The 22,907-nt window shown below is 45.7% G+C and overlaps 4 protein-coding genes across 5 annotated transcripts in view; 2 read left to right on the top strand and 2 right to left on the bottom strand.

The window, feature by feature from the left end:
- The window catches only part of LOC126557104 (V-type proton ATPase 116 kDa subunit a 1-like), a 263,661-nt gene that overhangs the window by 15,078 nt on the left and 225,676 nt on the right, over nt 1-22,907 (bottom strand). The window lies entirely within an intron of this gene.
- The window catches only part of LOC126558132 (E3 ubiquitin-protein ligase RING1), a 470,233-nt gene that overhangs the window by 425,937 nt on the left and 21,389 nt on the right, over nt 1-22,907 (bottom strand). The gene's annotated exons all lie outside the window — the stretch shown is intronic.
- On the top strand, nt 397-1,638 carry LOC126558177 (uncharacterized). Its single transcript, XM_050214141.1, has one exon. It carries the CDS (start codon nt 406-408, stop codon nt 1,636-1,638), a length of 1,233 nt encoding a protein of 410 aa, XP_050070098.1. The 5' UTR covers nt 397-405.
- LOC126557205 (ATP-binding cassette sub-family D member) lies at nt 15,064-21,170 on the top strand. Its single transcript, XM_050212891.1, has 6 exons — nt 15,064-15,686; nt 19,235-19,646; nt 19,731-20,608; nt 20,683-20,772; nt 20,844-20,969; nt 21,041-21,170. The coding sequence occupies exons 1-6, from the start codon at nt 15,079-15,081 to the stop codon at nt 21,168-21,170; spliced, it is 2,244 nt and encodes a 747-aa protein (XP_050068848.1). The 5' UTR covers nt 15,064-15,078.

The raw sequence follows: 22,907 nt of genomic DNA, 5'->3' as shown, positions 1-22,907 counted from the left end.
TGATGTTATTGGAGCGACATAAACTTGCGAAAGGTGCACATGCGCTGAATGCAATTTGCTACCGGGTAGTAACGCTTTTCCGTGTGCAAGAAACGCCAGCCGGTTCATATCAATCAAAAACGATGAACCAACTGCGCCCACGTGGTGTGCGTTGGTTGCAAGATTTATAAACTGGAGCGCCACGCTCGCGATCGTTCGTTTATTGAACAACGGTTTATATTGATGAGAATATAGGCAGCTGATGGAGAGACCCATCGCGGCCATCGATGTAACGATTCCCGTGGGAAACGATCTGGTGTCTTCAGGGCAGAAGGGGGAGGCGATATTTATGTTGGCCATTTTTGATCTTTACAACTTCTAACGTGTGTCTTTTTGCTCTTCCAATTACAGAAACAATTATCCACCATGACGCAAACGAGCCATCTGATAGCGCTGGTCTGCCTAGTGTCCACTGTGGCGGCTATCCCCGTACGTCAAAGTCAACTTCTGTCGGCGATGCAGAATATGCAGCAGCGGTACGATGGGCGGGCGGGCAAGGAATCTACCGGCTATCTGCAAGAGCTCGAGACGGATGCTACGGAGCAGGAGCCCGACAGTGGGAAAGCCTCCTCGTCAGATGTTGAGCAGAGTTCTTCCGGAAGTCGTGAAGGAACGATTCCAACCGCAATCCCATTGCCGAATCTTCGTAAAAACAAGATGTTGGGTTACTTTGGGCTCTACTCACCGGCGGCCTTAAGTGCGGCAGCAGCAGCAGCTTATGCACAACCCTACGGTTATCCGCTGTATCACTCCATGCTGGACTATTACGACGATTACCTGCCGGTGGACAACTATCCAAGCTTAAACATGTTGGCAAACATGCAAACTTACCCTCAGAATATGTACGCCAATATGGCTAATGGGTTGGGTTCTTACCAGACTATGAGTAACCTTTCGCCAAATCTGCAACAACAGCTCAACAGTCTCGTGCAGCAGCAGCAGCAGCAGCAACAGCAGCAACAGCAACAGGTCCAACAGCAACAGCCTTCCAATGCGCAGTTGGCTAACTTGGCCGGTTTGGATGCGAATGCTGCCTCGCTGGGAAGTTTCCAAAGTCTCGCCGCTAGTTTCGCGGCCGGCAATGACAACTTCCAGGGACTGGAGGACGAAGACATCCTTTCCCGCCACAGTCAGGCGGCCCGTCGTCGACCAGCCGTGAAGAACTCGCCGATCTACTACATCCGGTTGCCTCCAACGCCGTACATGTTCGTGCCCGGTGTCGGGTACATCTCGCAGCCACCAACGATTCAACCGATGGCCGCACCGGTTCCCCAGTATCCGCAGCTCGCTGCACCACCACCAGTAACCATGAGCCCGTTCTACCAGCTGCCGATCAATTTCGTATCGAACGGCAAACCTTCCGGCATTTACCAGTGGAACGGAGCACCTGCCGCTCCGGCCGCTCCACCACAGCCCACGTTTGCCTTACCCTATCCGCGCCCACAGCGACCTGCCTTTGCGCCTTCTCCATTCATCCAGGACTCGAAGATCACGCACCTGAAGGGTCCGTTCCTATTCAATGGTCGACCGGAAGAGATATTCCTGCTACAAAACACCTTTAACCCACTGTTCCAGAGTCCACTGAACTCGTACTACTAGGACATAGGGGTGAACTCGATATATCTGATCGACGAACGTTTGCGCGCTCCACGGTCGGAATGTTTATAGAAACGCATTTGGCAAACGCACTAGGGCCAGCTACGCGGCATTACTGCAATATCACGATTATTATACATACTCTAAACACATACGGACTGATGCTGATCAAGTGTCCCGTTGCGATAGTGTACTGACTACGTTCGTTTAGGTTCTAGGCATATTTAGGGACGAAAAGCTAGAGATAGAGAGACTAAACATATCAATAACTTTTTTTTTTGCGCAACCGCATCCTTCTGTTCCTGACACTAGTGGATGGCTTTTGCTGTAAAATGATTTACTTGGAGAAACGTTTCGTCGATGGATAAGGCTTGATGCTTTCTTTCCACTGTGGCAACTTGGTTTTGATAGAACGAAATAGTAAATTTATTTCCGGTCCAATTTGGTTCGAAACGTGTTGCCACCTTTCCAAAGAAAGTCACATTCAAATACATAAACACGTGGACAAACACGCACACCATCGATGAAATGTTTCTTCGACACGACGGTATTTACCTTAGAAATGAAGTAGTAAAGGAACAAACAGTTAGGGACAAGTTAATGCAAACAAAAGAAGAAAAAAAAAATACTCGTGCTCGTGATCGTCAAACGGCAGGCAGTAAACGGGACTAGTGATTTAGAGAGAGAGACAGGGGGTGTGTAGCATGTAGCTTGATAAAAATTTAAATTAATAAACTAATGATGAAAATAAAGAAATGCTGAATAAGAGAAAAATTCGATGGTTTTTTTTATTGTTGTGCAACGAAACAAATAGAAAAAATCCTCCTACTTTCTTCCACGACATCGGCGTGACATGATCCAGTCGACAATAAATCTCCAGGATACGCGATCCCTGGCTGCATCTTCCCATCCATGTAGGTACACGATCTCCAACAGATTCCGCTTTTTCTGATCCAGCCAAGGAACTCGCTGTGCCTTCCGACGCATGAATCCGACATCTTCATAACATGCCTCAGCCAGCATTCGCCATCATCAGGATGTCCGTTTCGCCGTCCCGCTCAGAAAACTCGAGGTTCCTCCTTCTCCTTCATACTCCATGCTCGAACATACCTTCAAAGATGGTCCAGAGGATACGTACTCTCAAACACGCCCAGAGAATTGAGGACATAGAATGCACGACAGCTCAAACATTCCAGTTGGTTGCCTTTTTGTGTAAACTGGGTGAATCAAGTCTAGCTTCTACTCCTTAGATATTTTTTTTTGCTCTCAGAACCTCATGATCAGCTTCAGGGAGCTCCTGCTTTTATTTTTTTCACAATGAACAAAGGTAATTAAATGTCAGGATTGTCTTAAGATATACTGGAATTATCAAACAAGACAAATAGGACTTTGCGAAACGTGTAAATTATCAAAAAATATATTTTTGATTTCAATTTCCACAAATAATTCCACGCGTGCTTCCCATCCAATTACGAAATGTGCCTAAATGTATGCAATTTAAAACACATTTTTAATCACCCTGAAGATATGTAATCGAAACGCTTCACAACTCACCTTACGAAGCGTTACAAGCGTAGTTATTGTTGAATGTTCACCAAAACGCGTGCCCTGCTAATTGCATAGCTCGTGGGAACCACGGGCACAGTATACGGCAAAGGTTTGATGGATGGAATTGTTAGTGCATTTCAATAAATCAGTGTTTTACTCACTACCAACCAAATATACGATAATTGCTAGTAATTTGCAAAAATAAAATAAATTGACGGCATTTTTTATTCAATCAGAAAGGTCTGTCATTAAATATTTTAACTGAATCCGAGCACCGATGCGATAAGATCGTTCTTTTCGAACAACAAAAAGCACAGCTTCATCCGGAAGAAGTAAACTTCTACAGTAAAACTGTAAATATAAATAATCACAAAAGCGTGTTGATAGAGGAAAAAGTAAACAGTACAGTGGAAACCAGCCGTTGGTCTAAAAATAAAGAAAACATTGAGCATTTAACACGTTGAAATCGAATTAACAGGCCTTTAGTTGCTTTCAACTCATTTGATCTTTTTTTTTCACGTATTCTTTTCAGCTAAATGCATTAAAATTAACCACAAAACACGGCACGTTTAGTTTCATCGACTTGCTTCCCATGCTACCCATGCTCCTTCCAAACCATCCATCATGTTCTTAAATTTTTGCGCGTTTTCTATCGTTCCTGTGTGTTTGTGCAGCCATGTGTCTAGCAACAAACAACCCCCACACAGACACAAACACCCCCAGATTAGGGGACGAAATGTTTTTTTTTTTGTTGTTGTTGTTGTGGTTTTTTTTTTTTGTTCGGAAGAGATGCCGCAGTTCCGAGCGTGCCGGTTTGGGGAGCTTGCGCACAACGCATTTTTGGTGCAATCGGCCTCCCGCACACACGATGGAAGCAACCATACTGGGCGGCAGTGCGTGTTCGTTCACGGTGGCGGTCGGTAGAGCGAAAGAGTCACGACACGGGATGGCTAAAAATAATGCCACACATGCTTGTGTGACTGCACGCGAAAACCGGCCCAATCCAATAGTTTGTAGTGCTACTGTATACTGTGGTGCGGAGTGTTTCATTCAATGCGGGTGTGGAGTGATAAAATGTTAGGTGTTTAGAGCGCTAATGATAACTGTGTGGACAGCAACAAACCGGGCAACGGGGTTGTGCACAGTAATTCGCGGTAGCAAACGAAAGCAAAAGGCCCGGTGATGGAGTACAATCAACAAATAAAAAGATCTTCGTACGGTTGCGTTACTTCACACACAGTGTGCACCGATGCACAATTATCGCATCTTGTAAACACACACACACACGCGCGCGCACATGGCGATGAGCTGCTGCACATCTCAGTCCTTAAGCCCGTTGGTGAATTCGTGAGGGTATGTTTGTGTACATACGCTGCAGTGCCTGGTTTGTTCGGTTGCTCGTTGTCGCTGATGTTCTGCTACATATGGCCAGCGTCCGCAGTAACAAGCGATAAGCTAAAGAGGGGGGTACACATTTGTTTTTGTGTAGAGGTACGCGTGCACACACAAATTGCCCGAACATCTCCCAAGTGAGCCCTCCTCCCTCCAAGCTGTGTCTAATCTTTCCTGTCCGTTTTGGAGTCCTTCGGCGTACTGGGGTTGATCTGACTCATGGGGAGTAGGGAGACACAAACACACGTTCGCTTCCCGCGCTTCCATCTCGCTCGCTCCCAGACTTCCATCAGGGGGAGAACTGCTGCCGCAACCTTCAACCAGTACCAACCACCGGGCAACCAACCCCCCCAGGGTTGGGGTTGGTTCGCACTGGCCTTTGTCGTGGTGGTTGTGGAAGAGATGCGAGTTCTGGTGTTGTTTATACCAGTGGAACTCAATCGTTGGGAGGTTTTGATAAAAAAATGTTCTAATTTGAAATTTTGTACAGGTGTGAAATTGTTTTTATTTCAGAAAATAATTCAAAGGGTTCAATTTGGCTGAAATATTTCATTCAATCTCGGAATTGGCGGTATAATAACAACGACCCGTCCTAGCATTGACGGTGTTAATCTTTAGAGAATATAGAATATCTCTCTTATTGATCAGTTGCACAATGATTGAATAACTGAATCATCATTTTCCAGCTTTTATGGTGTGATTTTCTAAATTTTCTGTAATTTCTTGTGTACTAAATGAATGTACTGCAATTCTGTTGGGAGACCTTTATCTGTCCCCTAGTAGACATATTTGTCTTTCATTAAAAGTGAGAAGAAAACGTGAACTAGTTTAATCCGCTCATCACAAACTGCCTCACTATTTCCAACATTTTTGCTTAGAGAGATTGAAGGAAAAATACCGTATCAGTTCCTTAACTATGTTCGACATTGATGCTCTTCATCAGATTCAGATTGGATTTTGTCTTCCGGTCATAAAATAGACTATCAATCATTGAGCAATTCAAATCGCTATAAAGCCGTCAGAAATACTGTGAGGCATTTTGCATTTAGTTTTAAGAGATTTGCAAATCGACTGTGGAGATGGTGATGGAGAACTGATTCTGTGCAATCATCTGAGGAATTTATGCAGAGCGTTATGTTCGTGCTTCTGTAAAATTGTGGAAAATTGTCAAAATTCATTGAATCTTTTGCACCATTAATCTCCACACTGTACCATGCACATTTGTATGAGTCTTTTAACGATCTCTGAGGACATGCCAACTGTATAATGGCTAACGAAATTTATTAATAACACGTCGTTGGATAGTCAGCCCTCATTACGGGGGGAACAGTTTGATTGGGTTTTGAGTTCCAGTCGAGCCGTGTACCAAGGCATATCAATAAGGGCTACACTTGGAGCTAAATAAGATTTTCGATCCACACGCCACGTGCATTTGCCGCACACTGGCGCACGCTATTTACGTACGCGACGCGCCTATGTACGCAGCAGCAGCAGCAGCAGCTGTGGTACCTACAATTACATCTCATTGCATGGGCACAGTATAGCATGGGCTCGAGGGCAACTCGAAAGTAACATACATACCATTTCAATGCGCACCGCAACCGATTTGCTGTACCGAGCGCGTGAGCGAGCGAGCGAAACCCGTCCCCCGAGCGAGCAGTGGTCGTAGGGTCGTAGCGCACACAGGCCCGACAGTGTTGTTTGCTGTTGGCAGCAGTAACGAACATCTGACAGTAGCGGTGGAGACGCACCGTGTACAGCACACGGTCCGAACGAAACGGAAACGAGAACATCTTGCAATAAATATTTGCTCAACTGTGAGGGTTCGCCTTGTATGCGCGCGCGTGTGTATGTGTGTAATTTTTGTGTTGTTGATAGTTGCCAACGGTTAGAAACGTCCAGAGAAGAAGCATCCTTCTTCTAACTTCGGTTGGGGTAGCTCTCACCCCTTCTAGTTTTGGGGTGGTGATGATCCAGTGTTTGCCCAGGGCAACCTGTGTTTGTTGTTGTTCTGTTGCTCGAAGAAAGAAAGGCTAAGTGGATGAGTGTTTTTACTGTGTTTATAACGACGGTTCTACTTCCCAGGAACGTCACAGATCCTGTCGCACGGTTCGCACTACTAGACAAAGCCTCATCCCTCAAGGTTTATAGCATCGGGTGATCAGTTCGCAGCTTTTGTTCTCCAGAAGATTGGTCGACAGGTGATTTGTGTTTACTATGATCAGCCTGCCAAGATAGGATCATCTGTATAGTTCCCGAATGTGCTTCAGTGCGTTGAATTGGTGTGGATTGTGAACGACCCAGCAATTACACGGTTTAGTGGACGTGACGTGAAAAGAGTTTGCAAGCTTCCCGTGTATGTCTGCCAAGTGCGCGCGTTACCTAGTGTTGCATAAATCTTGGTGCAAAGAATGTACCAAGACAGCAAGACGGGTGTTGCTTTTGCCGTGAGTGTACACAGAACCGGTCAAGTGAAAGCAAAAGCTTGGTACTGAATACGTGCGTACACACGTACTAGTGGGTCAACCAAACCGTGCTAAAGTCCTTTCTAAACGAAGAATCACTGCAGAAGGTGCTCACCAGGTGATAGTGTGTGTGAGTTTAAAAACAAAAGTTAGGAGCCCTTTTTTTGTATTGACATTAATGCACGATGCATGACGATTGCACTGGACATGGTTGGAATTGAAAAGGTAAGTAAAGCAAGAAAAAATCCGCCACAAAACCATTTTTGCAAACCATTTTCATAGGAAGCCACAGGAAGCGACCTGCTCAGTGTGTTACCCTTGGAAACGGTAGGAAATTGTTGTATGCATTCGTGTGCGTGCTACGTACCCCAAAACCAAAGTAGGCCACACTCTGCACATCGAGCGTAAGAAAAAGGGGAGCTCCAATAATCGATACGAGGGACAAGGCTTTCGCTGGCAGGCATTGGTTCAAGGCTTCATTCAGCTGTGGAAGAATATGGCCACTGTCGCATGGGAAATAAAAAAAAACACGACATGTTTCGCCAACTGACTGATTTTCATGTGAAATAAGACCACAAAGTGCAAGGGACAAGATGCACACTTCCTCGTTGGGAAGGGGAGCAGATCAGCTGTTCTCATCCACAGAGGGAAGCCACGAAAGATTACCTCATCGCTGTGCAAAAACGGTACACTAAGGGTACACGATGCTAGCTGGCGAACATCTATGCAAACTGGTACGTGGAACTAGTCGACATCACCCCCCCCCCCCCCCCCCACCACCGTACCATTACTTGAATGAATGCAATTCGCATGAATGCACCGCTTCGCACACGGCATCTCTTGGAGGCAGTGTGTGTCGTGTGATCGTGTACGACTGAAGAGACGTTTATTTTGTTGCTTGAGCTTTCCCCACTAGCCAGCAGTCTGGGTGGATTACGACGGGTGTACAGATCAGGAGCGGCGATCACTTAGTCCCGTTGAATGTTTGGAATATGGGTTACACCACCGGGAAAGGAAGTCCTGAGGTGTGGGAAGTACACACACCATTTATGCCAAGCACCACTGAGGGGCACTGATCGTTTTAATAGAATAATCGTTGCTGGGCTGAACATTGAATGGCCCACACAGCTTGGTAGGCATCAGTAATGGCGGTAGTGGTGGTGGTGGTGATGGTGGTGATGGTTGGTGAGATTGCAAGACACATGTGTAATGCTATTTACCATCTACGATCAGACCCGCAGGCAGCACGGAGGTGCCAAGACAGAAACCAACCTCCACATCCACCAGCAACTAACGATCGTTTGCTCTATGAACGATCGCACTGTAGGCTACACTAACCGGGCACTAACCGTGGTAATGTACCTAGGCAAAGCCTTGCCATGGTCTGTCTAGGCTGCCTTCGGTTTGTTCGGCCTCTTGCGCAACGTCCTCGACCACTCACGGAGCGCGAAGCGTTTGACGAGTACTCCTCGCATTACAGCGCACTCCAACCGAAGAAGAAGAAAAAAAGCGCCCACTGTACTATGGAGACTCATCCAAACGTAGCTCTTGGTTGCGCTTGGTAGGAATGGAAGGGGAGGGGGAAGGAGGCGACCATCGGAAAAATGTTCTCGAACAAATATAGCACCCACTTGAACGCGGCGGTAAACAAGCGACCCCATCCTTCACGCCTTAATCCGGGCCGAGTGTAAAGTTCGAGCGAGCTTATCACAAAACCAATGATAGAGTGTTCCTTGTTCCGCCTATTCGCCGAAACAAACGAACCATACAACGATGCCGAAAAGGGCACACGAGACATCCCTCCCATTGGCGGTTATCGTACTTGGCCAGACTAATCTGTGGCTGGAAAAGTGGCGATTACGAACGAACAACCGATGAAGGATGTACTTTGGAGTTTGGAAAAGAAAAAAATACCCGCTCCAAATCCCATTGCCGAAGGATTAGACATCGGACTCCCGCGTGTAACTAACAGGCGCGCCGTTTTGTATCACAGAAATAAAGCAATAAAGTTAGGTGCTTGGAAAACAAAAACCTATTAAGCTTGTACGATAAATGGCGCACGGATGGACAAAAACCAGGTGTACAAAAAGTACACGTCAGTAACTGTGCGGTAATGATGATGATGATGGAGCAGTACAGAGCACCCGGGAGAAGGTAAAAAAAAATAGCCCTCGGCCAGTTTCCCTTCCAGCTGCTTTCGAGAAAGGTTAGAAGTCATTTCTGGACGGCTTCATAAGTGGAGGGACCTTTCTAGAGTCATCGTTATACTGCAATGTACCATGTGGGCACTTCAAGCGCTCAATTGCAGAAGGATCTCGAGTGTTTGCGTGCATCTGTGTGTGTGTATGTGCAAGGCTAATCATGGATTGGCCTAACCTGACCGTCACGTGGTCATCTTGAACGCGTCTTAACGTAATTTTGAATGAAGATGATGATCGAAAGCCTCTGGAGGAGGATCGGTGGTAGTGGAGTACGAGTAGAGGAGTTTCTAATTACGTTGGACCTTGAACGTCTCAGCAGAGCTCATCTGTGGCGTGGCGTGTGGAGTTCAGCTCAACGGTGTAATGCTGCTCACCAGCAAACGGTACACAACCGCCGTCAATGTGCCGAACAAATGAGCATATTGCAACCTCCATTACTTTCCAACCACCAGAACCACGTTCGACATTGAACGGGGTGTGCGAGAGACACGCGCACAGGTCGCGCCCAACACAGGTTGACACATTGTGCGAGAAATTGACGAATATAGGCGTTCTTTCGGTCGGGGTGAAGGTGATTCAAGCGGCCCGGTCTCGCCTGCGAAACAAAGAACACCCGGTACGCACACCGGATTCGCGGCTAATTGCTATGTAAAACGGTGTTAGCAAATGGGCCGCCCGATGGTAGGAAGCGCACTCGGTACCGCGTTGGACGGAAGGCTTCTCCCGCATTTGCATTTACTGTGCGGCAAGCCACAACGGGAGAAAATTGGCCGCCACCCCATCGATGACGGTGATTCCGTTTCGAGGTTAGGTGTGACCCGTGTGCACTGGGACATAAATCAATTACACTTATTTAACTGTCCTGAGCGGAATCACCTACAAGGTGGTAAGGTGGAAAGGTTCTTTTGGGGGGAGGAAGAAAAGGTCTAACAATGGTTATTGATGGTCGTGTTGGTATTGGAACAAGCTGCAAACCAGCCTGCTGGAGGCCAACAGAACTCATCAAGCTAAAGATGATTGAGAATGGATTGATGCGATTAGCACAGCAAACAACAAAGAGACAAACAGTGATTATGGTTCTTTGTTTGCATAATGCAACTACCGAAGGAAGACTAAAAGTGCAACACATAGTCACGTCCTTTGATTGTTGTCTACTGCTTCAACAGAAAAGGACATGGCATTGACATTGATTAGGAACGTGGTTTTATCTTGCAAACTATTTTGTTATGATAGTTTTGCTGTAAATATTGCATACTTTTAGGCAAACAGCTTGATGCTCTGGTCGCTGTTTGTTTTGAGTGTTTGTTGAATATGTTTTACCATTTGTTTTTAGATGCTTTGAAGTTACCTTAACCGACTGACATGGTCATGGTCTAAATATGGTGGGCAGGACTTATTGAAACCAGGTGGTACTGGGACAGTCAATTTTGAACCCCGATCCTGCCGTGTTAAGAGCACCGAATCACGTCTTTATGTTCGCCTCTTAAACTCCTTCGTGTTTTATCTCCTAAAAGTATGGATTTATTTTTTTGAAATATTTATAGCAATTACTCTAATCTTAGATAAGTACTTTTAAAAAGTCTTTTACTGAAAAAGCTTATTATTTTCCACCGATGTATCCCATCACAAACAAAAATCACTCACCAAACACATGCCACCCGACAATGATTACTCAGTGATGCATCAGTACAAAGTCTAGCAATAACATTCATCCCTAAGATATTTGCGCTTTGTTGTACTTGAGTCCAGTTGCGATACAGAACATTGCTTTCTAACAGCCATTATCAGAGTGCTACATATTGGTACTTGAAACTCTTATCTTTTACTGCGTTGTTACAATCGAACATATGTTGTCTCTAGTGGGCCTAAAGAGAGCGATTCCCAAGTCAACAGAAAGAAGAAGATGAAAAATCCCACAAAATGGGTCATTCATATGGCTGCAGGAACATATTAGATTGGACAGTTTGGAGGCTTTGATAAGGCCCATCGCATAACTTGCCACAAACTGGCACGGGCATATATGAATGTTCGTTGCAGCACGTCCACGTCATACCGCAAGCGTACGTCATCCATCAGACCATCGCTAGACCCGAGGTTCGACGGTAATAACTTGACTCGCTCGCTTAATTACACCTTATCAGTACTACCCGTTTCATGCGGGTACAAGATTTCCTGAACTTGCCACTAGAACTCATGCATACAATCTGGCGGGGGAACTGATTTTTTTTTTTTGCACGCCAACGCTTATTACTTGTACAAGTTGTAGAGGCTCGAACTAGGCAGCAGCCTCTACAACTGCCGGGGTTTACCGGGCATTAATAAATTGTGCGAAAGCAATCAATGGCTTCATTAAACGGTTTAACTGGATCCTTAGACACAACACGTGCATTGCAAGCCGGGGCAATCGTGCCAACTCTAACACGTGTACCTAACCTTTTCAACCTTCAGCACACATCATTGGTACGAGGAAAAGTAGCAGCTGTGCTTAATTGATATTGCAACGTGTCTTTTGCACGTTGAGGAAAACCACAACGTACTCTACACACTTCCTTGTTTGAACTACCGTATGTGGAAGATGTTAATTTTCGCGAAAATCTTTCCGAACCATGAACGGCCATGACTTTTGCACTCCATGACTCCAAAACATCCCGTCCACCCTGAAGCGCTGGAAGTCATTGCAGTGAGGTTAAGCGTCCAGTTGCACGGCAAGAATACGGCGGGATGCTCATACTTGACCCCCGGTGCATGGGGTCATTGTGTTGTCGTGCTTCCAAGTGTCGTCCGCTTGAAGATGAAAAACCGGGCCCCAAGCAAGCAAGTGCCCGGCTACTGACCTAGACAGTGACCATTTCACCTGGTAAAGTCCGGTTTTTGTTGCGTTGCGATGTGACTCTTCGCTGTTCTAGCATGATTTATGCTTTGTTCGATGTTCGCCTCGGCCCTCCCTGGGGAGGGTGGGAGCGGGAACGCTGAGGTCAGTGAGGGAAAATAATAATTAATAAATACACATGTCGTAGTGTTTTCACGCATACACACCGGTGATCATTTTTGACTCGATTGGGACCGGTGTAATGTTGTGTATGATCGATTGTGTAATCAGTCGCATATAGCCATTATCGTGCAATCAATCACATTCGAGCCATCGGACAAGAGCGAGTACACGTCGTGTTTCAGGAAATGACAGTTTTAGTTTCGGTACATGTTGAAAGCTTAAATAGTAGCAGAGGGTTGAGATGGAACTACTCATTTGTGCTTCAGATGCTTAATGAGTCGCTTTAATAACAAGTTTATTTCCATGCTATACTAGGTTCGGTTATAAACTGATATATCTCACGCTTTCTACTGCGGCCCTGTGGCTGAGTTGAAAGCGAAACCAGCCTTCACACAAGAGGACTGGGATTAAAATCCCGTCCGATATGGACTTGACAATAGTCGTGGACAACGACGTGTTATCAATAAGTCTAGTAAGCCTTTGCAGGGCCAGTCATGCAGGGCCTAGAGTGGCCGGATTTTGGCAGTTAGAACCATCGATTAGGATTGCTAAGGTCTACTATATACTGAGATACGATTGAGTTACGTCTTGGTATAATATCCTTTTAAGTGATAATTGTTATCAAAATAATTTGATATCAGATGTGACATTTCCACCAGTAAGAAGCACCAGGAGTAGTTGATTTATACATAAATATAGGTCTGGCTGTATTATAGTAGTAGTTTGACGGCAAATATTAAGCTTCTTCTTGAAAACATGATTCAACAAAATTGCCTTTTATTGTCCGAGAATTTTATACTTGAAATACTTTTCTCTTCATAGTAATTGTATCAAATCTTATTAAAAGCTCTTTTCGTAAGACTAACGAACGTTGATTTGGTCCGAAACTGCTAATTGAAAGTGTGCTAAGGGGATGAAGCTAGGAGAGTCTGCTACAATCATATAATGGAATGAAATGAATGTAAAGCAATTGCAACACGACACTCCAATTGTTTTATGTTCCCCAGTGCAAAGTATCTCGAAGCAGATAAAACGTTAAATGTTAGATAATATGCACAGTGCGCGGGAAGCAAGTTATAGCTTCAATTGCTTACCCCAAAAATGCCCAAACCCTTTTAACTACGCATTTGCCTTGTACTGACCTTTTAACCCGACACACCGTTGTGAGCGGAACATTACTTCGCTGCGTTGCTCAGATAAAAGCGCGCGCCAGTCAACCACATTACCAGCACTATTTACGACGAAGATAGTCACTTATGAGCATGGCATCGGCATTTGCATACCGTTCTTGCATAATGCCACATAACCGTGTGCGATGGGCACGAAAACACAACACGAAACGGCTCAATTAGAGTGGACCGGGAGTCCGTTTTGCCTTGCCAAAAAAAAAAAAACACCTTCCACGAAAAACGTGACTGGGTTGGGTTGAATCTTTCGCACCAATCGGAAGGCCATCTTTCCTATTGTGTGTGTGTATGTTTGTGCATTTTTGTGGTAGCAAAACCGAATCGTGCCGCTTCCGCAAGGCTTCCGTACGCAGGGCATTTGCTTTCAAACGGTGACGACGATGACCGTCAGCTGTCCCTTTTTGAGGGTACCGGTCACCAGACCTAGAAGAACAACATTTTTGGAGACAACAATGCCACCCTTTGTTGCGGAACGTTTTATTTAAAGTGTCCACTTGTGGCACGAAAGAGAGGGGAGAGCAAAACAAGGAACTAAGAATGTAGAGAAACATGCTGGCGGGACGTGTGTGTCTGCACCAACCAGTGTCTGACGAATGTGTTACCCATTCTGGGTGACACAGGAAGTATAGGTTGTGTATATGTGAGTCATATCGGCAGAACGGTGTGTCGACAATGTTGACATTACTTTCCACCAAGCCCCAGAGCCAACTCTCCCCTCCGAGTTGCCCCATGAAGCAACAGGGAATGAGGGGAAGAAGAAAGCAAAACTCACCCTTATTTGTTGTGCACGGTTTTACAGAATGCTTGCGGTGCAACGATAAACTCTGGGCGAGTCACTGAGCATCGTGGAGCTGCAAAGCGCATAGGTTCAAAGAGCATATACGCGTACAGTGCGGCCCAGTGATACACAAGGCCAGTGGGATTGCAGGGCAAAAAGAAATGAACAAACTGTGCAACTTCAACGCACGAGAAAGGGACCAGTGAAGGGACGTAGTCTTTGGGGACTGGAGTCTTTTTGGAGGGTACATTTCTGTGGTGTACTTGCGGTGTCAAGGTTTCGTTTGTCGAGGGGATCTCGGCTTTAAATTGCTGTCCGTGAATCTGTGTCAAGGGTGTGGAATTTCGAACCGAATGCGTGCTCGATGGTGGAATAATTGTGAGAAATGTACCTTCCATTGCAATGTTGATGTTCTTTTCCAGGACATGAGACAGCACGAAGAGAGTTTTTGAGCGGTGAATGTTTTGCTTTCTTATCTTGATCATTTAATGACCGAACTTAAATCCATAGTATTGAATTTATCTGTCAAACAAAGCATTTCGTCAATAACGTCGAAGAAGAAATTAACTAGCATACATTTAGGCGTGTAAATCGATTTTATTTTACCATTTCATAATTGCTAGTTGTACTTTCACCGATTAAAATTACATTCAAGTAATGTGTTTTCGTATCTACTTTCTCTCGTTCCAGATGATGGGTTGAAGAGTCTGCCACTAAACAGTTTTTCTTCTACGATCACTCCAACCAACCCGATACCCGTACGGCTGTCCCGTTTCGAATGTCGGTTGTTCTAATACGCCCTACCCACTAGCGCTAGTGTTGCCCGGCGGATACTTCTGTCTTCTCTTCAAATATCGAGACGTTCCTCACCAGCTAGATCATGCCTACGATCATATCAAAGTTCGCCAAACGATCGTTCGACACGCTCGAGGGTCTCGGCTACTCGAGAGAACTCGTGTCCAAGAGTCTGATAACAGGTGCGGTCGCACTGTACTGTTTGCGCCTTACCTATCCGGTGGTGCGTGACAAACTAGCCAACAGCAAGACCTCCACCGACACCGGTACCGATGCCGCCCACCATCGCAATGAGAACAATAACCTCACCAAACAGCCACCGGACGATCCGGAGGCGAAAAAGGAACAGATCATCATTGCCAAACGGAACCGTCAACGGCAGGCGGCGGGCCGTCAGCCCGGGCTCAATCTGGACTTCCTACTGCAGCTGCGCCAACTAATGGGCATCATGGTGCCCCGGTTAATATGTGAAGAGTCCGGCCTGTTGGCCGTCCACACGCTCTGCCTAGTGTCACGTACGTTTCTCAGCATCTACGTCGCGTCGATGGAGGGTGCGATCGTGAAGTTCATCGTGCGGAAGGACGTGCGTAACTTTGTGCTGATGCTGCTGAAATGGTTCGGCATCGCCATACCGGCCACCTTCATCAACTCGATGATACGCTACCTGGAGAACAAGCTTGCTCTCGCCTTCCGGTAAGTGTGAAGAGGGGTTGCCGGCTCGCAGGGAAACAATCAGTGTGAGATCATTAGCGGAAAGCAATTGAGGGAAAGAGGTAGAATTGGCAACCACCACAACCGCAGATCGCTAGTGAAACACAAATTGCGTTTGGCGTAATGAGTGGCCGAGGTGATGCGATCCAGTGCGCATTTCTTGTCGTCCCGGTAGAGGGACAAAAAGTGCCTCCGGTGGAATTGCGCGTAGAAAGTCCGGGCAGGAGAAAGTCCTCCCGGGCCAGTGTCACGCTCCAGTAAGACTCGGCCACCAGGAGACCACAGAGCTAATTATGGTGGTTTGGAAGTGCAATCAGTGTTAAATTTCTAGTCAGCTAGATGATGGGTGTTATCACCTAATCACACACTATTTCGCTCATTTACAGCGAGGGTGCGAAGGTTACCGGCTCTTAAAATTTGCACGTCACTGTACCTGCACCTGAAGGTCTAAAGTTTTATCCGCGATAAAACAGATCGCCACCACCCCCAGCACAGCATTCTATTTGCGTAATTTAGGAACTGCCTTACGCCGAGATTTATTGCAGTAAGGCATGAGGCAAGATAATGGGAAACCACCGTTTGATGTCATTTATATTTGGCACGTTATCGCACTGGATAAAGCACTATGCGCTTGTGGCGAATCGGATCGATAAGGATAAGCGTTCCTTTTGTTTTCGTGGCTGTCTGTGTAAACAGTGGCACCCACAAATTCCCACCCCCTATCATGATTGTGTTAAGCTTAAATAGAAGCATCGTGTACCACCTTTATCTTGAGATTATTGCACATTGCTGAAGTTTCCACACGAATTGGAACCTTTGAACAGGATCGTTCTTTTACTTGAAATGTGATTCTAAAATTCCGATAAAAAGCATCGAGCTGTTACTGAGTGTACAATGTGACATAAGAACTCTTGAACTCTTCGCCGAAATAAAATTTGAAGGGTTTATGGTCATTTTTGACGCTTTCCCATATATTTGTGCCAAAGCTCCGAGCCTCTTGGACGCTTTATTATTGTTTTGACGTATGTTGATCCTTGGGGGTTTTGAAGCTTTCTCAGTTAGTTTTGTTTTCGTCTCGCTAAAAACAACCTCTGGACGTTAAAAATATAAAATCTATCGTAAATAAACTATGGGAAAGCGTCTAGAATCCTCGAGATACCTGTATTACGTATTCTGAAAATGTGAAAAATAATTACCACGTACTGTAAGACAGAAGTTCTAAAGAAGATTTTGGCTTTTTTGGAGCAGCTACGAGAGGCTGGTTACGTCTTTCAACTGGGCGACGGACCAGTAGGAGGACCTCTGTACTTCTATCGATGGTCTTATGTACTGGCAAAACAGAGCAAACATCAATTAGGCAATATAGACTTATTTAAGAAGGTCATTTCCAAGATCAGTGATGCTAAATGCTGACCAAAGAGACCCAAAGAGAAACCAATATCTTGTATTTTCATAAACCGCTTTTTCATCTATTCTGTAGTGTAGTTGAATGATGATTTCTTCTAAATCTAGCAATTGTTTAGAGGCCCAGTGCTTATTTCAATATGATGATTGTCGCTAGTGTAATGGAATATCTACTCAAAAGCAATCGTGATCGATCGAGTAAAACTAAACAGAACGTTGGTACAGAAAGATTCGTCTGTGCATACAAATCTGGTTTCGACTAGCGAATGTTTACCTAACTGCACCATTCGCTGAAGACGGAAAACACGGGACAAATGCAATTGCAGCATGCATTGCAAAACTGCCACCACGGAGCTGGTTTGTAAGGTTGCGCGTGGAAAAAAAAGAAATAAACACGGCTTTTCCTTCAATGATCCGATGCACGTTAAGCCATGAAGGAAGCTTAAGCCGTGCCTCTCAGCCCACCGCGATACCTTGCAGAGGTACGAGATTGAATAGGGGCCTCGATATCTGCCAGGGGTTGCCAAACGGCTGAACGTGATCTTACCCTCCATAACCGATCGCTTCCAGTTCGGCTTTGCCCAAACGCCATAAATTCTCGAAGGCTGTCCACATTCTTGCAGTTCCTCTTGTGTGTTGCTTCAGGTGGTCTGTTTAGGAGTCTGTTGGCCGGGGCCAACTTTTGTCAGCCCAGGCGAACCATCTAAACAAACCGAAAGCCAACGCTGGGAGTTGGTTGGGATTTCGTAACAAACAACCGTTTGCGAAGAATTCTGCCAGAATCTTGCTCACCTTGCCTAAGCGGACGGGTAACGGGGCTGGCGGGTTACCGCTGGTTGCATTCTGCTGTGAGCACGGTACGGAACAAGAAAGTGGTTTATAGGTTCGGGTTTTCTTGTGTTTTTTTTTTCCAATTTGTCTGTCAATTGTGCAACTCCAGCCACTGATGCGCGTGGCTGATGATGGTTCCGACGTTGATCCGTCGGATGAAGGATATCTGGGTATGTTTGCACGGACATGTTGGCGTTTGGGGGTGTTAAAAAACGCTGCTGTATAATCATCTCACTAATGCCACACGGCGCATCAGCAGAACAGAGGCGCGTTTGTGCTTTTGACATTTAGCTCGGTGTCGCGTTCGGTTCACAGCTGTTCTGTTCAAGTCGGTCAAGTTTCTGTGGCGGGGGTTTTGACTGAACGCGTTTGTATCTAATGGGTTTGTCTGTCTTCGGAAGGTGTGAATGAATTGAAACATTGCATTCAAATGTGCTGGAACGTTGAATGGAGCTAATGTTGGATAAACTTTCGCTTCGTTGGAATGATAATTATACGGCTACGCACAGGAATTATTAGGTCAGTGGTCAATGGTTTTGTACACAAGCGGAGGTCACAACACTAAAGCGCCGCCAGTACACGCCACGCCAGTGTTTGAAGGTCATCGGTGGTATTCTCTAAGAGCTGTCCAAACAGACCACAATCATAAAACGGAGAAATTGCCATTACGCCAAACAACACCTGCATGATAATTGCTGGTTTATTTGGATGGTTAGTGTGGTTTCCTCTGGTAAAGATTTCCATTTTAAGACATTCGAGGCTTTTAATGAATTAATAACGTATGTTTTTGAGTTTTTGGGTATTTATAAAAATTTAATTAGGCGACTATGTGATATTTTTTTTTTATTTTTCAATCTTGCATAAAAAAGCCTTTTCTCTGTGGCTGATTGATAAGTGGAAAAACTGTGGTGGTTTAAGTACAGTTACAGCATGAATTGCTGAACGTTACACACTTGCTAAAACCATCCTTCCATTCGTCTACGTCTCTAATACAACGTTCGTCGTAATACGTTCTAATAAAACAATCTATTGATAAAAACATAATCCATACATACCGAAGTATGAGCCCTAAAGGTCCTTAGCCGATGTCAATCTACGATCTATGGAAAAAGGGAATGTAAGGCATGTGTATTACACACTTTAAACCGATAAATCAGCTCTAAAACGCCTGAGGTTATGCGATTGTATGTCTCAATTCAAATTTCAAACCGTCTTGACCGCTTTATTGCCATTTTCTTCTTCAAAGATTGAAAAAAACCAAAGCCTCGCTAACCTGCCTATCTTTCCCATTCCAGCACACGGCTAGTGAAGCATGCGTACAGCATGTACTTTAAAAACGAAACCTACTACAAAGTATCCAACCTGGACGGACGTATCGAAAACGCGGACCACCGGCTAACGGACGACATCTCGACGTTCTCCAGCACGGTCGCACATCTGTACAGCTCCCTTACCAAGCCTTGCTTCGATTTGCTGCTAATCGGCATAGCAATGGCCCGTTCGTCCCGCCGCATGAAGGCAAACATTGTGATGGGCCCAGCGCTGGCCACGGTCGTCATCGGCACGACGGCCCACATTCTGCGGATAGTGTCGCCCAAGTTCGGTCAGCTCGTGGCGGAGGAAGCCAACCGGACCGGCTATCTGCGGCACGTACACTCGAAGATTATTACCAACGCGGAGGAGATTGCGTTCTACGGTGGTCATAAGGTAAATTGGTGTAGTAAGAAACTGTTGAAGGATCGAATTTAAATGTTGGAATGTTTTTTTTTTTGTCTGTTTTGCTCACTACAGGTGGAACACTCACAGCTACAGGAAGCGTACTCTCGGCTAGTGAACCAGATGAACACGATATTCACTCAGAAGCTGTGGTTTATTATGTTGGAACAGTTCTTCATGAAGTACGTGTGGTCCGGTACCGGCATGGTGATGGTATCACTACCGATACTGACCGTTGGTGCAGCGGCCATGCCGATCACTCCCGAGCACAGCAACCTCATCAAATCGGACGAGCAGGGTGTAAGTGAGCGGACACAGTACTTTACCACGGCCCGCAACTTGCTGCTGAGCGGTGCGGACGCAATCGAACGGTTGATGTCCTCCTACAAGGAAATTGTCGCACTGGCTGGGTACACGAGCCGAGTGGCCGGTATGTTTGAGGTGTTCGATGAGGTGAACCGTGGCATCTATCGCAAAACGACGCTCTACACCGAGGAACGCAACCTGAACGGTATATTAGAGTTCCGCAACGGGCAACCGGTCGCCAAGGGTCAGATTGTGTTCTCCACCGACGCCAAAGATAGTAGCATCTCGCTGGAAAACGTACCGGTAGTGACGCCCAACTGTGACATTGTGGTGCCAAGCATTAGCCTTACGATCGAGGCCGGCATGCATCTGCTCATAACCGGTCCGAACGGCTGCGGCAAATCGAGCCTGTTCCGCATCCTGAGCGGCCTGTGGCCAATCTACGGTGGAACGTTGCGCATTCCGAAATCGTTCGGCGGAAGGCCCAGCATGTTCTACATTCCCCAGCGCCCGTACATGTCGTGCGGTACGCTGCTGGATCAGGTGATTTATCCAGACACGCGCAAGGACATGGAGGCGAAGAAGATCAGCGAAGCACAGCTGCGGGACATTATGCGGATGGTTTCGCTGGAGCACATTCTCGATAGGTAAGTTGGCTTCGGTTGTGTTGATGGGATGAAGCATTCCAAGACTCACGTGTTACGGGTATGATAACTTGCAGAGATAGCTTCGACGAGATACGGGACTGGAAGGATACGCTCTCTGGAGGTGAAAAGCAGCGAATGGCCATTGCGCGACTATTCTATCATAGGTATGGGTTTGAGGCTTTAATATTCACACGGGGAACTCTGTGCTTAAGAAGATTTTGCTCTATTCTTTTAGACCAAAATACGCCCTGCTGGACGAATGTACGAGTGCCGTATCGATTGACGTGGAAAGCTGTATATACGAAACGGCTAAATTGATGGACATCACCCTCCTAACCATTACCCATCGCCCAACATTGTGGTACGTAGACGATCATAATTACATTCCCCATTCCACCCCATACTAACCTCGAAAATGTTCCTTAACTACAGGAAATTCCACACGCACATCCTGCAATTCGACGGACAGGGTGGATGGGTGTTTGAGAAGCTAGCGGAAGGTGCCCAGCAAAATGTTCCTACGGTGAAAGCCAACGCTGTGACGCCAGCCAGCAGCAGCTAGGTGGAACACAGCTACCACCGCTCTTTGGACAAATACAAACTGTACAGAGCAATCGGGACGATCGAACGATGAGATTATTTGAAAGTATTTGCTACAATTGAATGTTCGTTTCTATTTTCGTTCGGCTGTAAAATGATACAATTACAAGCATTATGCCAAAAATGAGTTTTAAAACAAAACAAAAGTTAAACACACACGATGGAATGGTGAACGAGGTATGAGATGAAGAAGGAAAATGTATGTGTTAGTAGTAAGTGAACTTGTTTCAAGTTCTTCTGGTGTATCGCTCGGTAGGCAGCGTTCCAGTTTTAAGGGTAGATATTGTAGGGTTGAAGGTTTTTGGCTTCGGTAAGCCTTGAACAGGTTGTACACGATACGTTGTTTGTGAATATGTTCTTTTGAATGTTATGCTCTTTTTTTACTGTCCGTACTTAGTGCAAGCATAAATAAAGTTAACCGAAAAGAATACTAAGAAATTTTAAACGACGCGTTTTTTTCTTGCACTATCTTTTGTAGCATACAATTGCATACATTTTAGGCGTTTTGGGGTTGCTTTTGTGAAATCACTAGAGCTTTGCAGTGCATGAATCCTTCTTCTTGTCCTGGTTAGGGTTGAGTAGTTCGTATTGAGCCAATGAGCTCGCTGTGCTCTCCTCTATGTCTCATGCCGAACGGTTCGCTGACGAGCACCTTCCTGGTAGAGTATTGGTCCGTCATCCTCATCACGAACTCCAACTAGCGTATACTTCCAGATTTGACTAACGTCAGAATATTTGCATCGCCAAACCGCCATTCGAAAATTACGAGTGCATTTCCGTCCTCTGTCCAGCATAGTCAAAAAATTGTACCCGAATAGAACTGCCGGTAGCAAAACTCAGTGCTATATCACGGTCAGAGTATCCAGCTAGTAAGTTCTTTGTCTTCATGATATTGATCATCAATCCAAGCCTATCGGTTGCATGTTTAAGTCAATTGTTCGCCTCGCATACCGCCGTTAATATCCGTCTGGCGATGTCAATGTCATCCGCAAAGTCAAGGAATTGGACTGATCAGTCGATAGTCGAGTTGCCTCCAACAAAACCTGCCTCGTAACTTCCGACAAATCCTGTAGCAAAGCGTGCAAATCTACAGAAGGACAATCGGGACAGGAAATCATAAACAAATAAATGAATGAATAAATATACGCTTCTTCCAGTTAGATTAAGGATACCTTTATTTACAAGCACTTGCTTCATCAACCCAAATAAGCACCACAGCACCGTTCTGTCAAACCGCCGAATGCACACCGTCAAAAGTTTGGCGTTTGATTGGAATGCAACTCCTTGTTGAAAACCTTTTGTCCTAAACAAACAATCGCCAGTAAATAATTGTTCGCTGAACAAGCTGTATATTCACCAGGGATTATTACCCTGATTGGAGAAAGCCCTAGGTTTTGTTTTCCTTTTAAAAAGCCGTTTACATAGTTAGTTGTTGAGTTGCAGTGTTCTTAACTATTCTAAGGAAATATGAGTTTCATCGCAATATGCGCTCGAATACACTCCTTCCCCCCCCCCCCTCCTCGCCCCGACGCGCATCGTCGGAATGTGATTACAGCGAAGGGAGCCTAACAATAATTTAAGTACAGTAAAATAGTAAAGCATCACCAGTAAGTAGTAGTACACCCTGCTGGCAATCATGCGTAAAGCGATAGATGAGTGTCGTCCACCCGGCCACCGCACCGCACCGGGGGACATTTTA

Source organism: Anopheles maculipalpis, chromosome 2RL (genome assembly GCF_943734695.1).
Source record: "Anopheles maculipalpis chromosome 2RL, idAnoMacuDA_375_x, whole genome shotgun sequence".
In the NCBI taxonomy this organism is placed as follows: Eukaryota; Metazoa; Arthropoda; class Insecta; order Diptera; family Culicidae; genus Anopheles; species Anopheles maculipalpis.
This window is presented reverse-complemented; position numbering and strand designations above follow the sequence as displayed.

Excerpts from the sequence above, each read along its gene's own strand:
- LOC126557205 (XM_050212891.1), top strand. The coding sequence starts at position 15,079 with ATGCCTACGATCATATCAAAGTTCGCCAAACGATCGTTCGACACGCTC. Across the intron at positions 19,647-19,730 it reads CGTTCTACGGTGGTCATAAG|GTGGAACACTCACAGCTACA; the intron begins GTAAATTGGTGT and ends TGCTCACTACAG. Across the intron at positions 20,773-20,843 it reads GCGCGACTATTCTATCATAG|ACCAAAATACGCCCTGCTGG; the intron begins GTATGGGTTTGA and ends CTATTCTTTTAG.
- LOC126558177 (XM_050214141.1), top strand. The coding sequence starts at position 406 with ATGACGCAAACGAGCCATCTGATAGCGCTGGTCTGCCTAGTGTCCACT.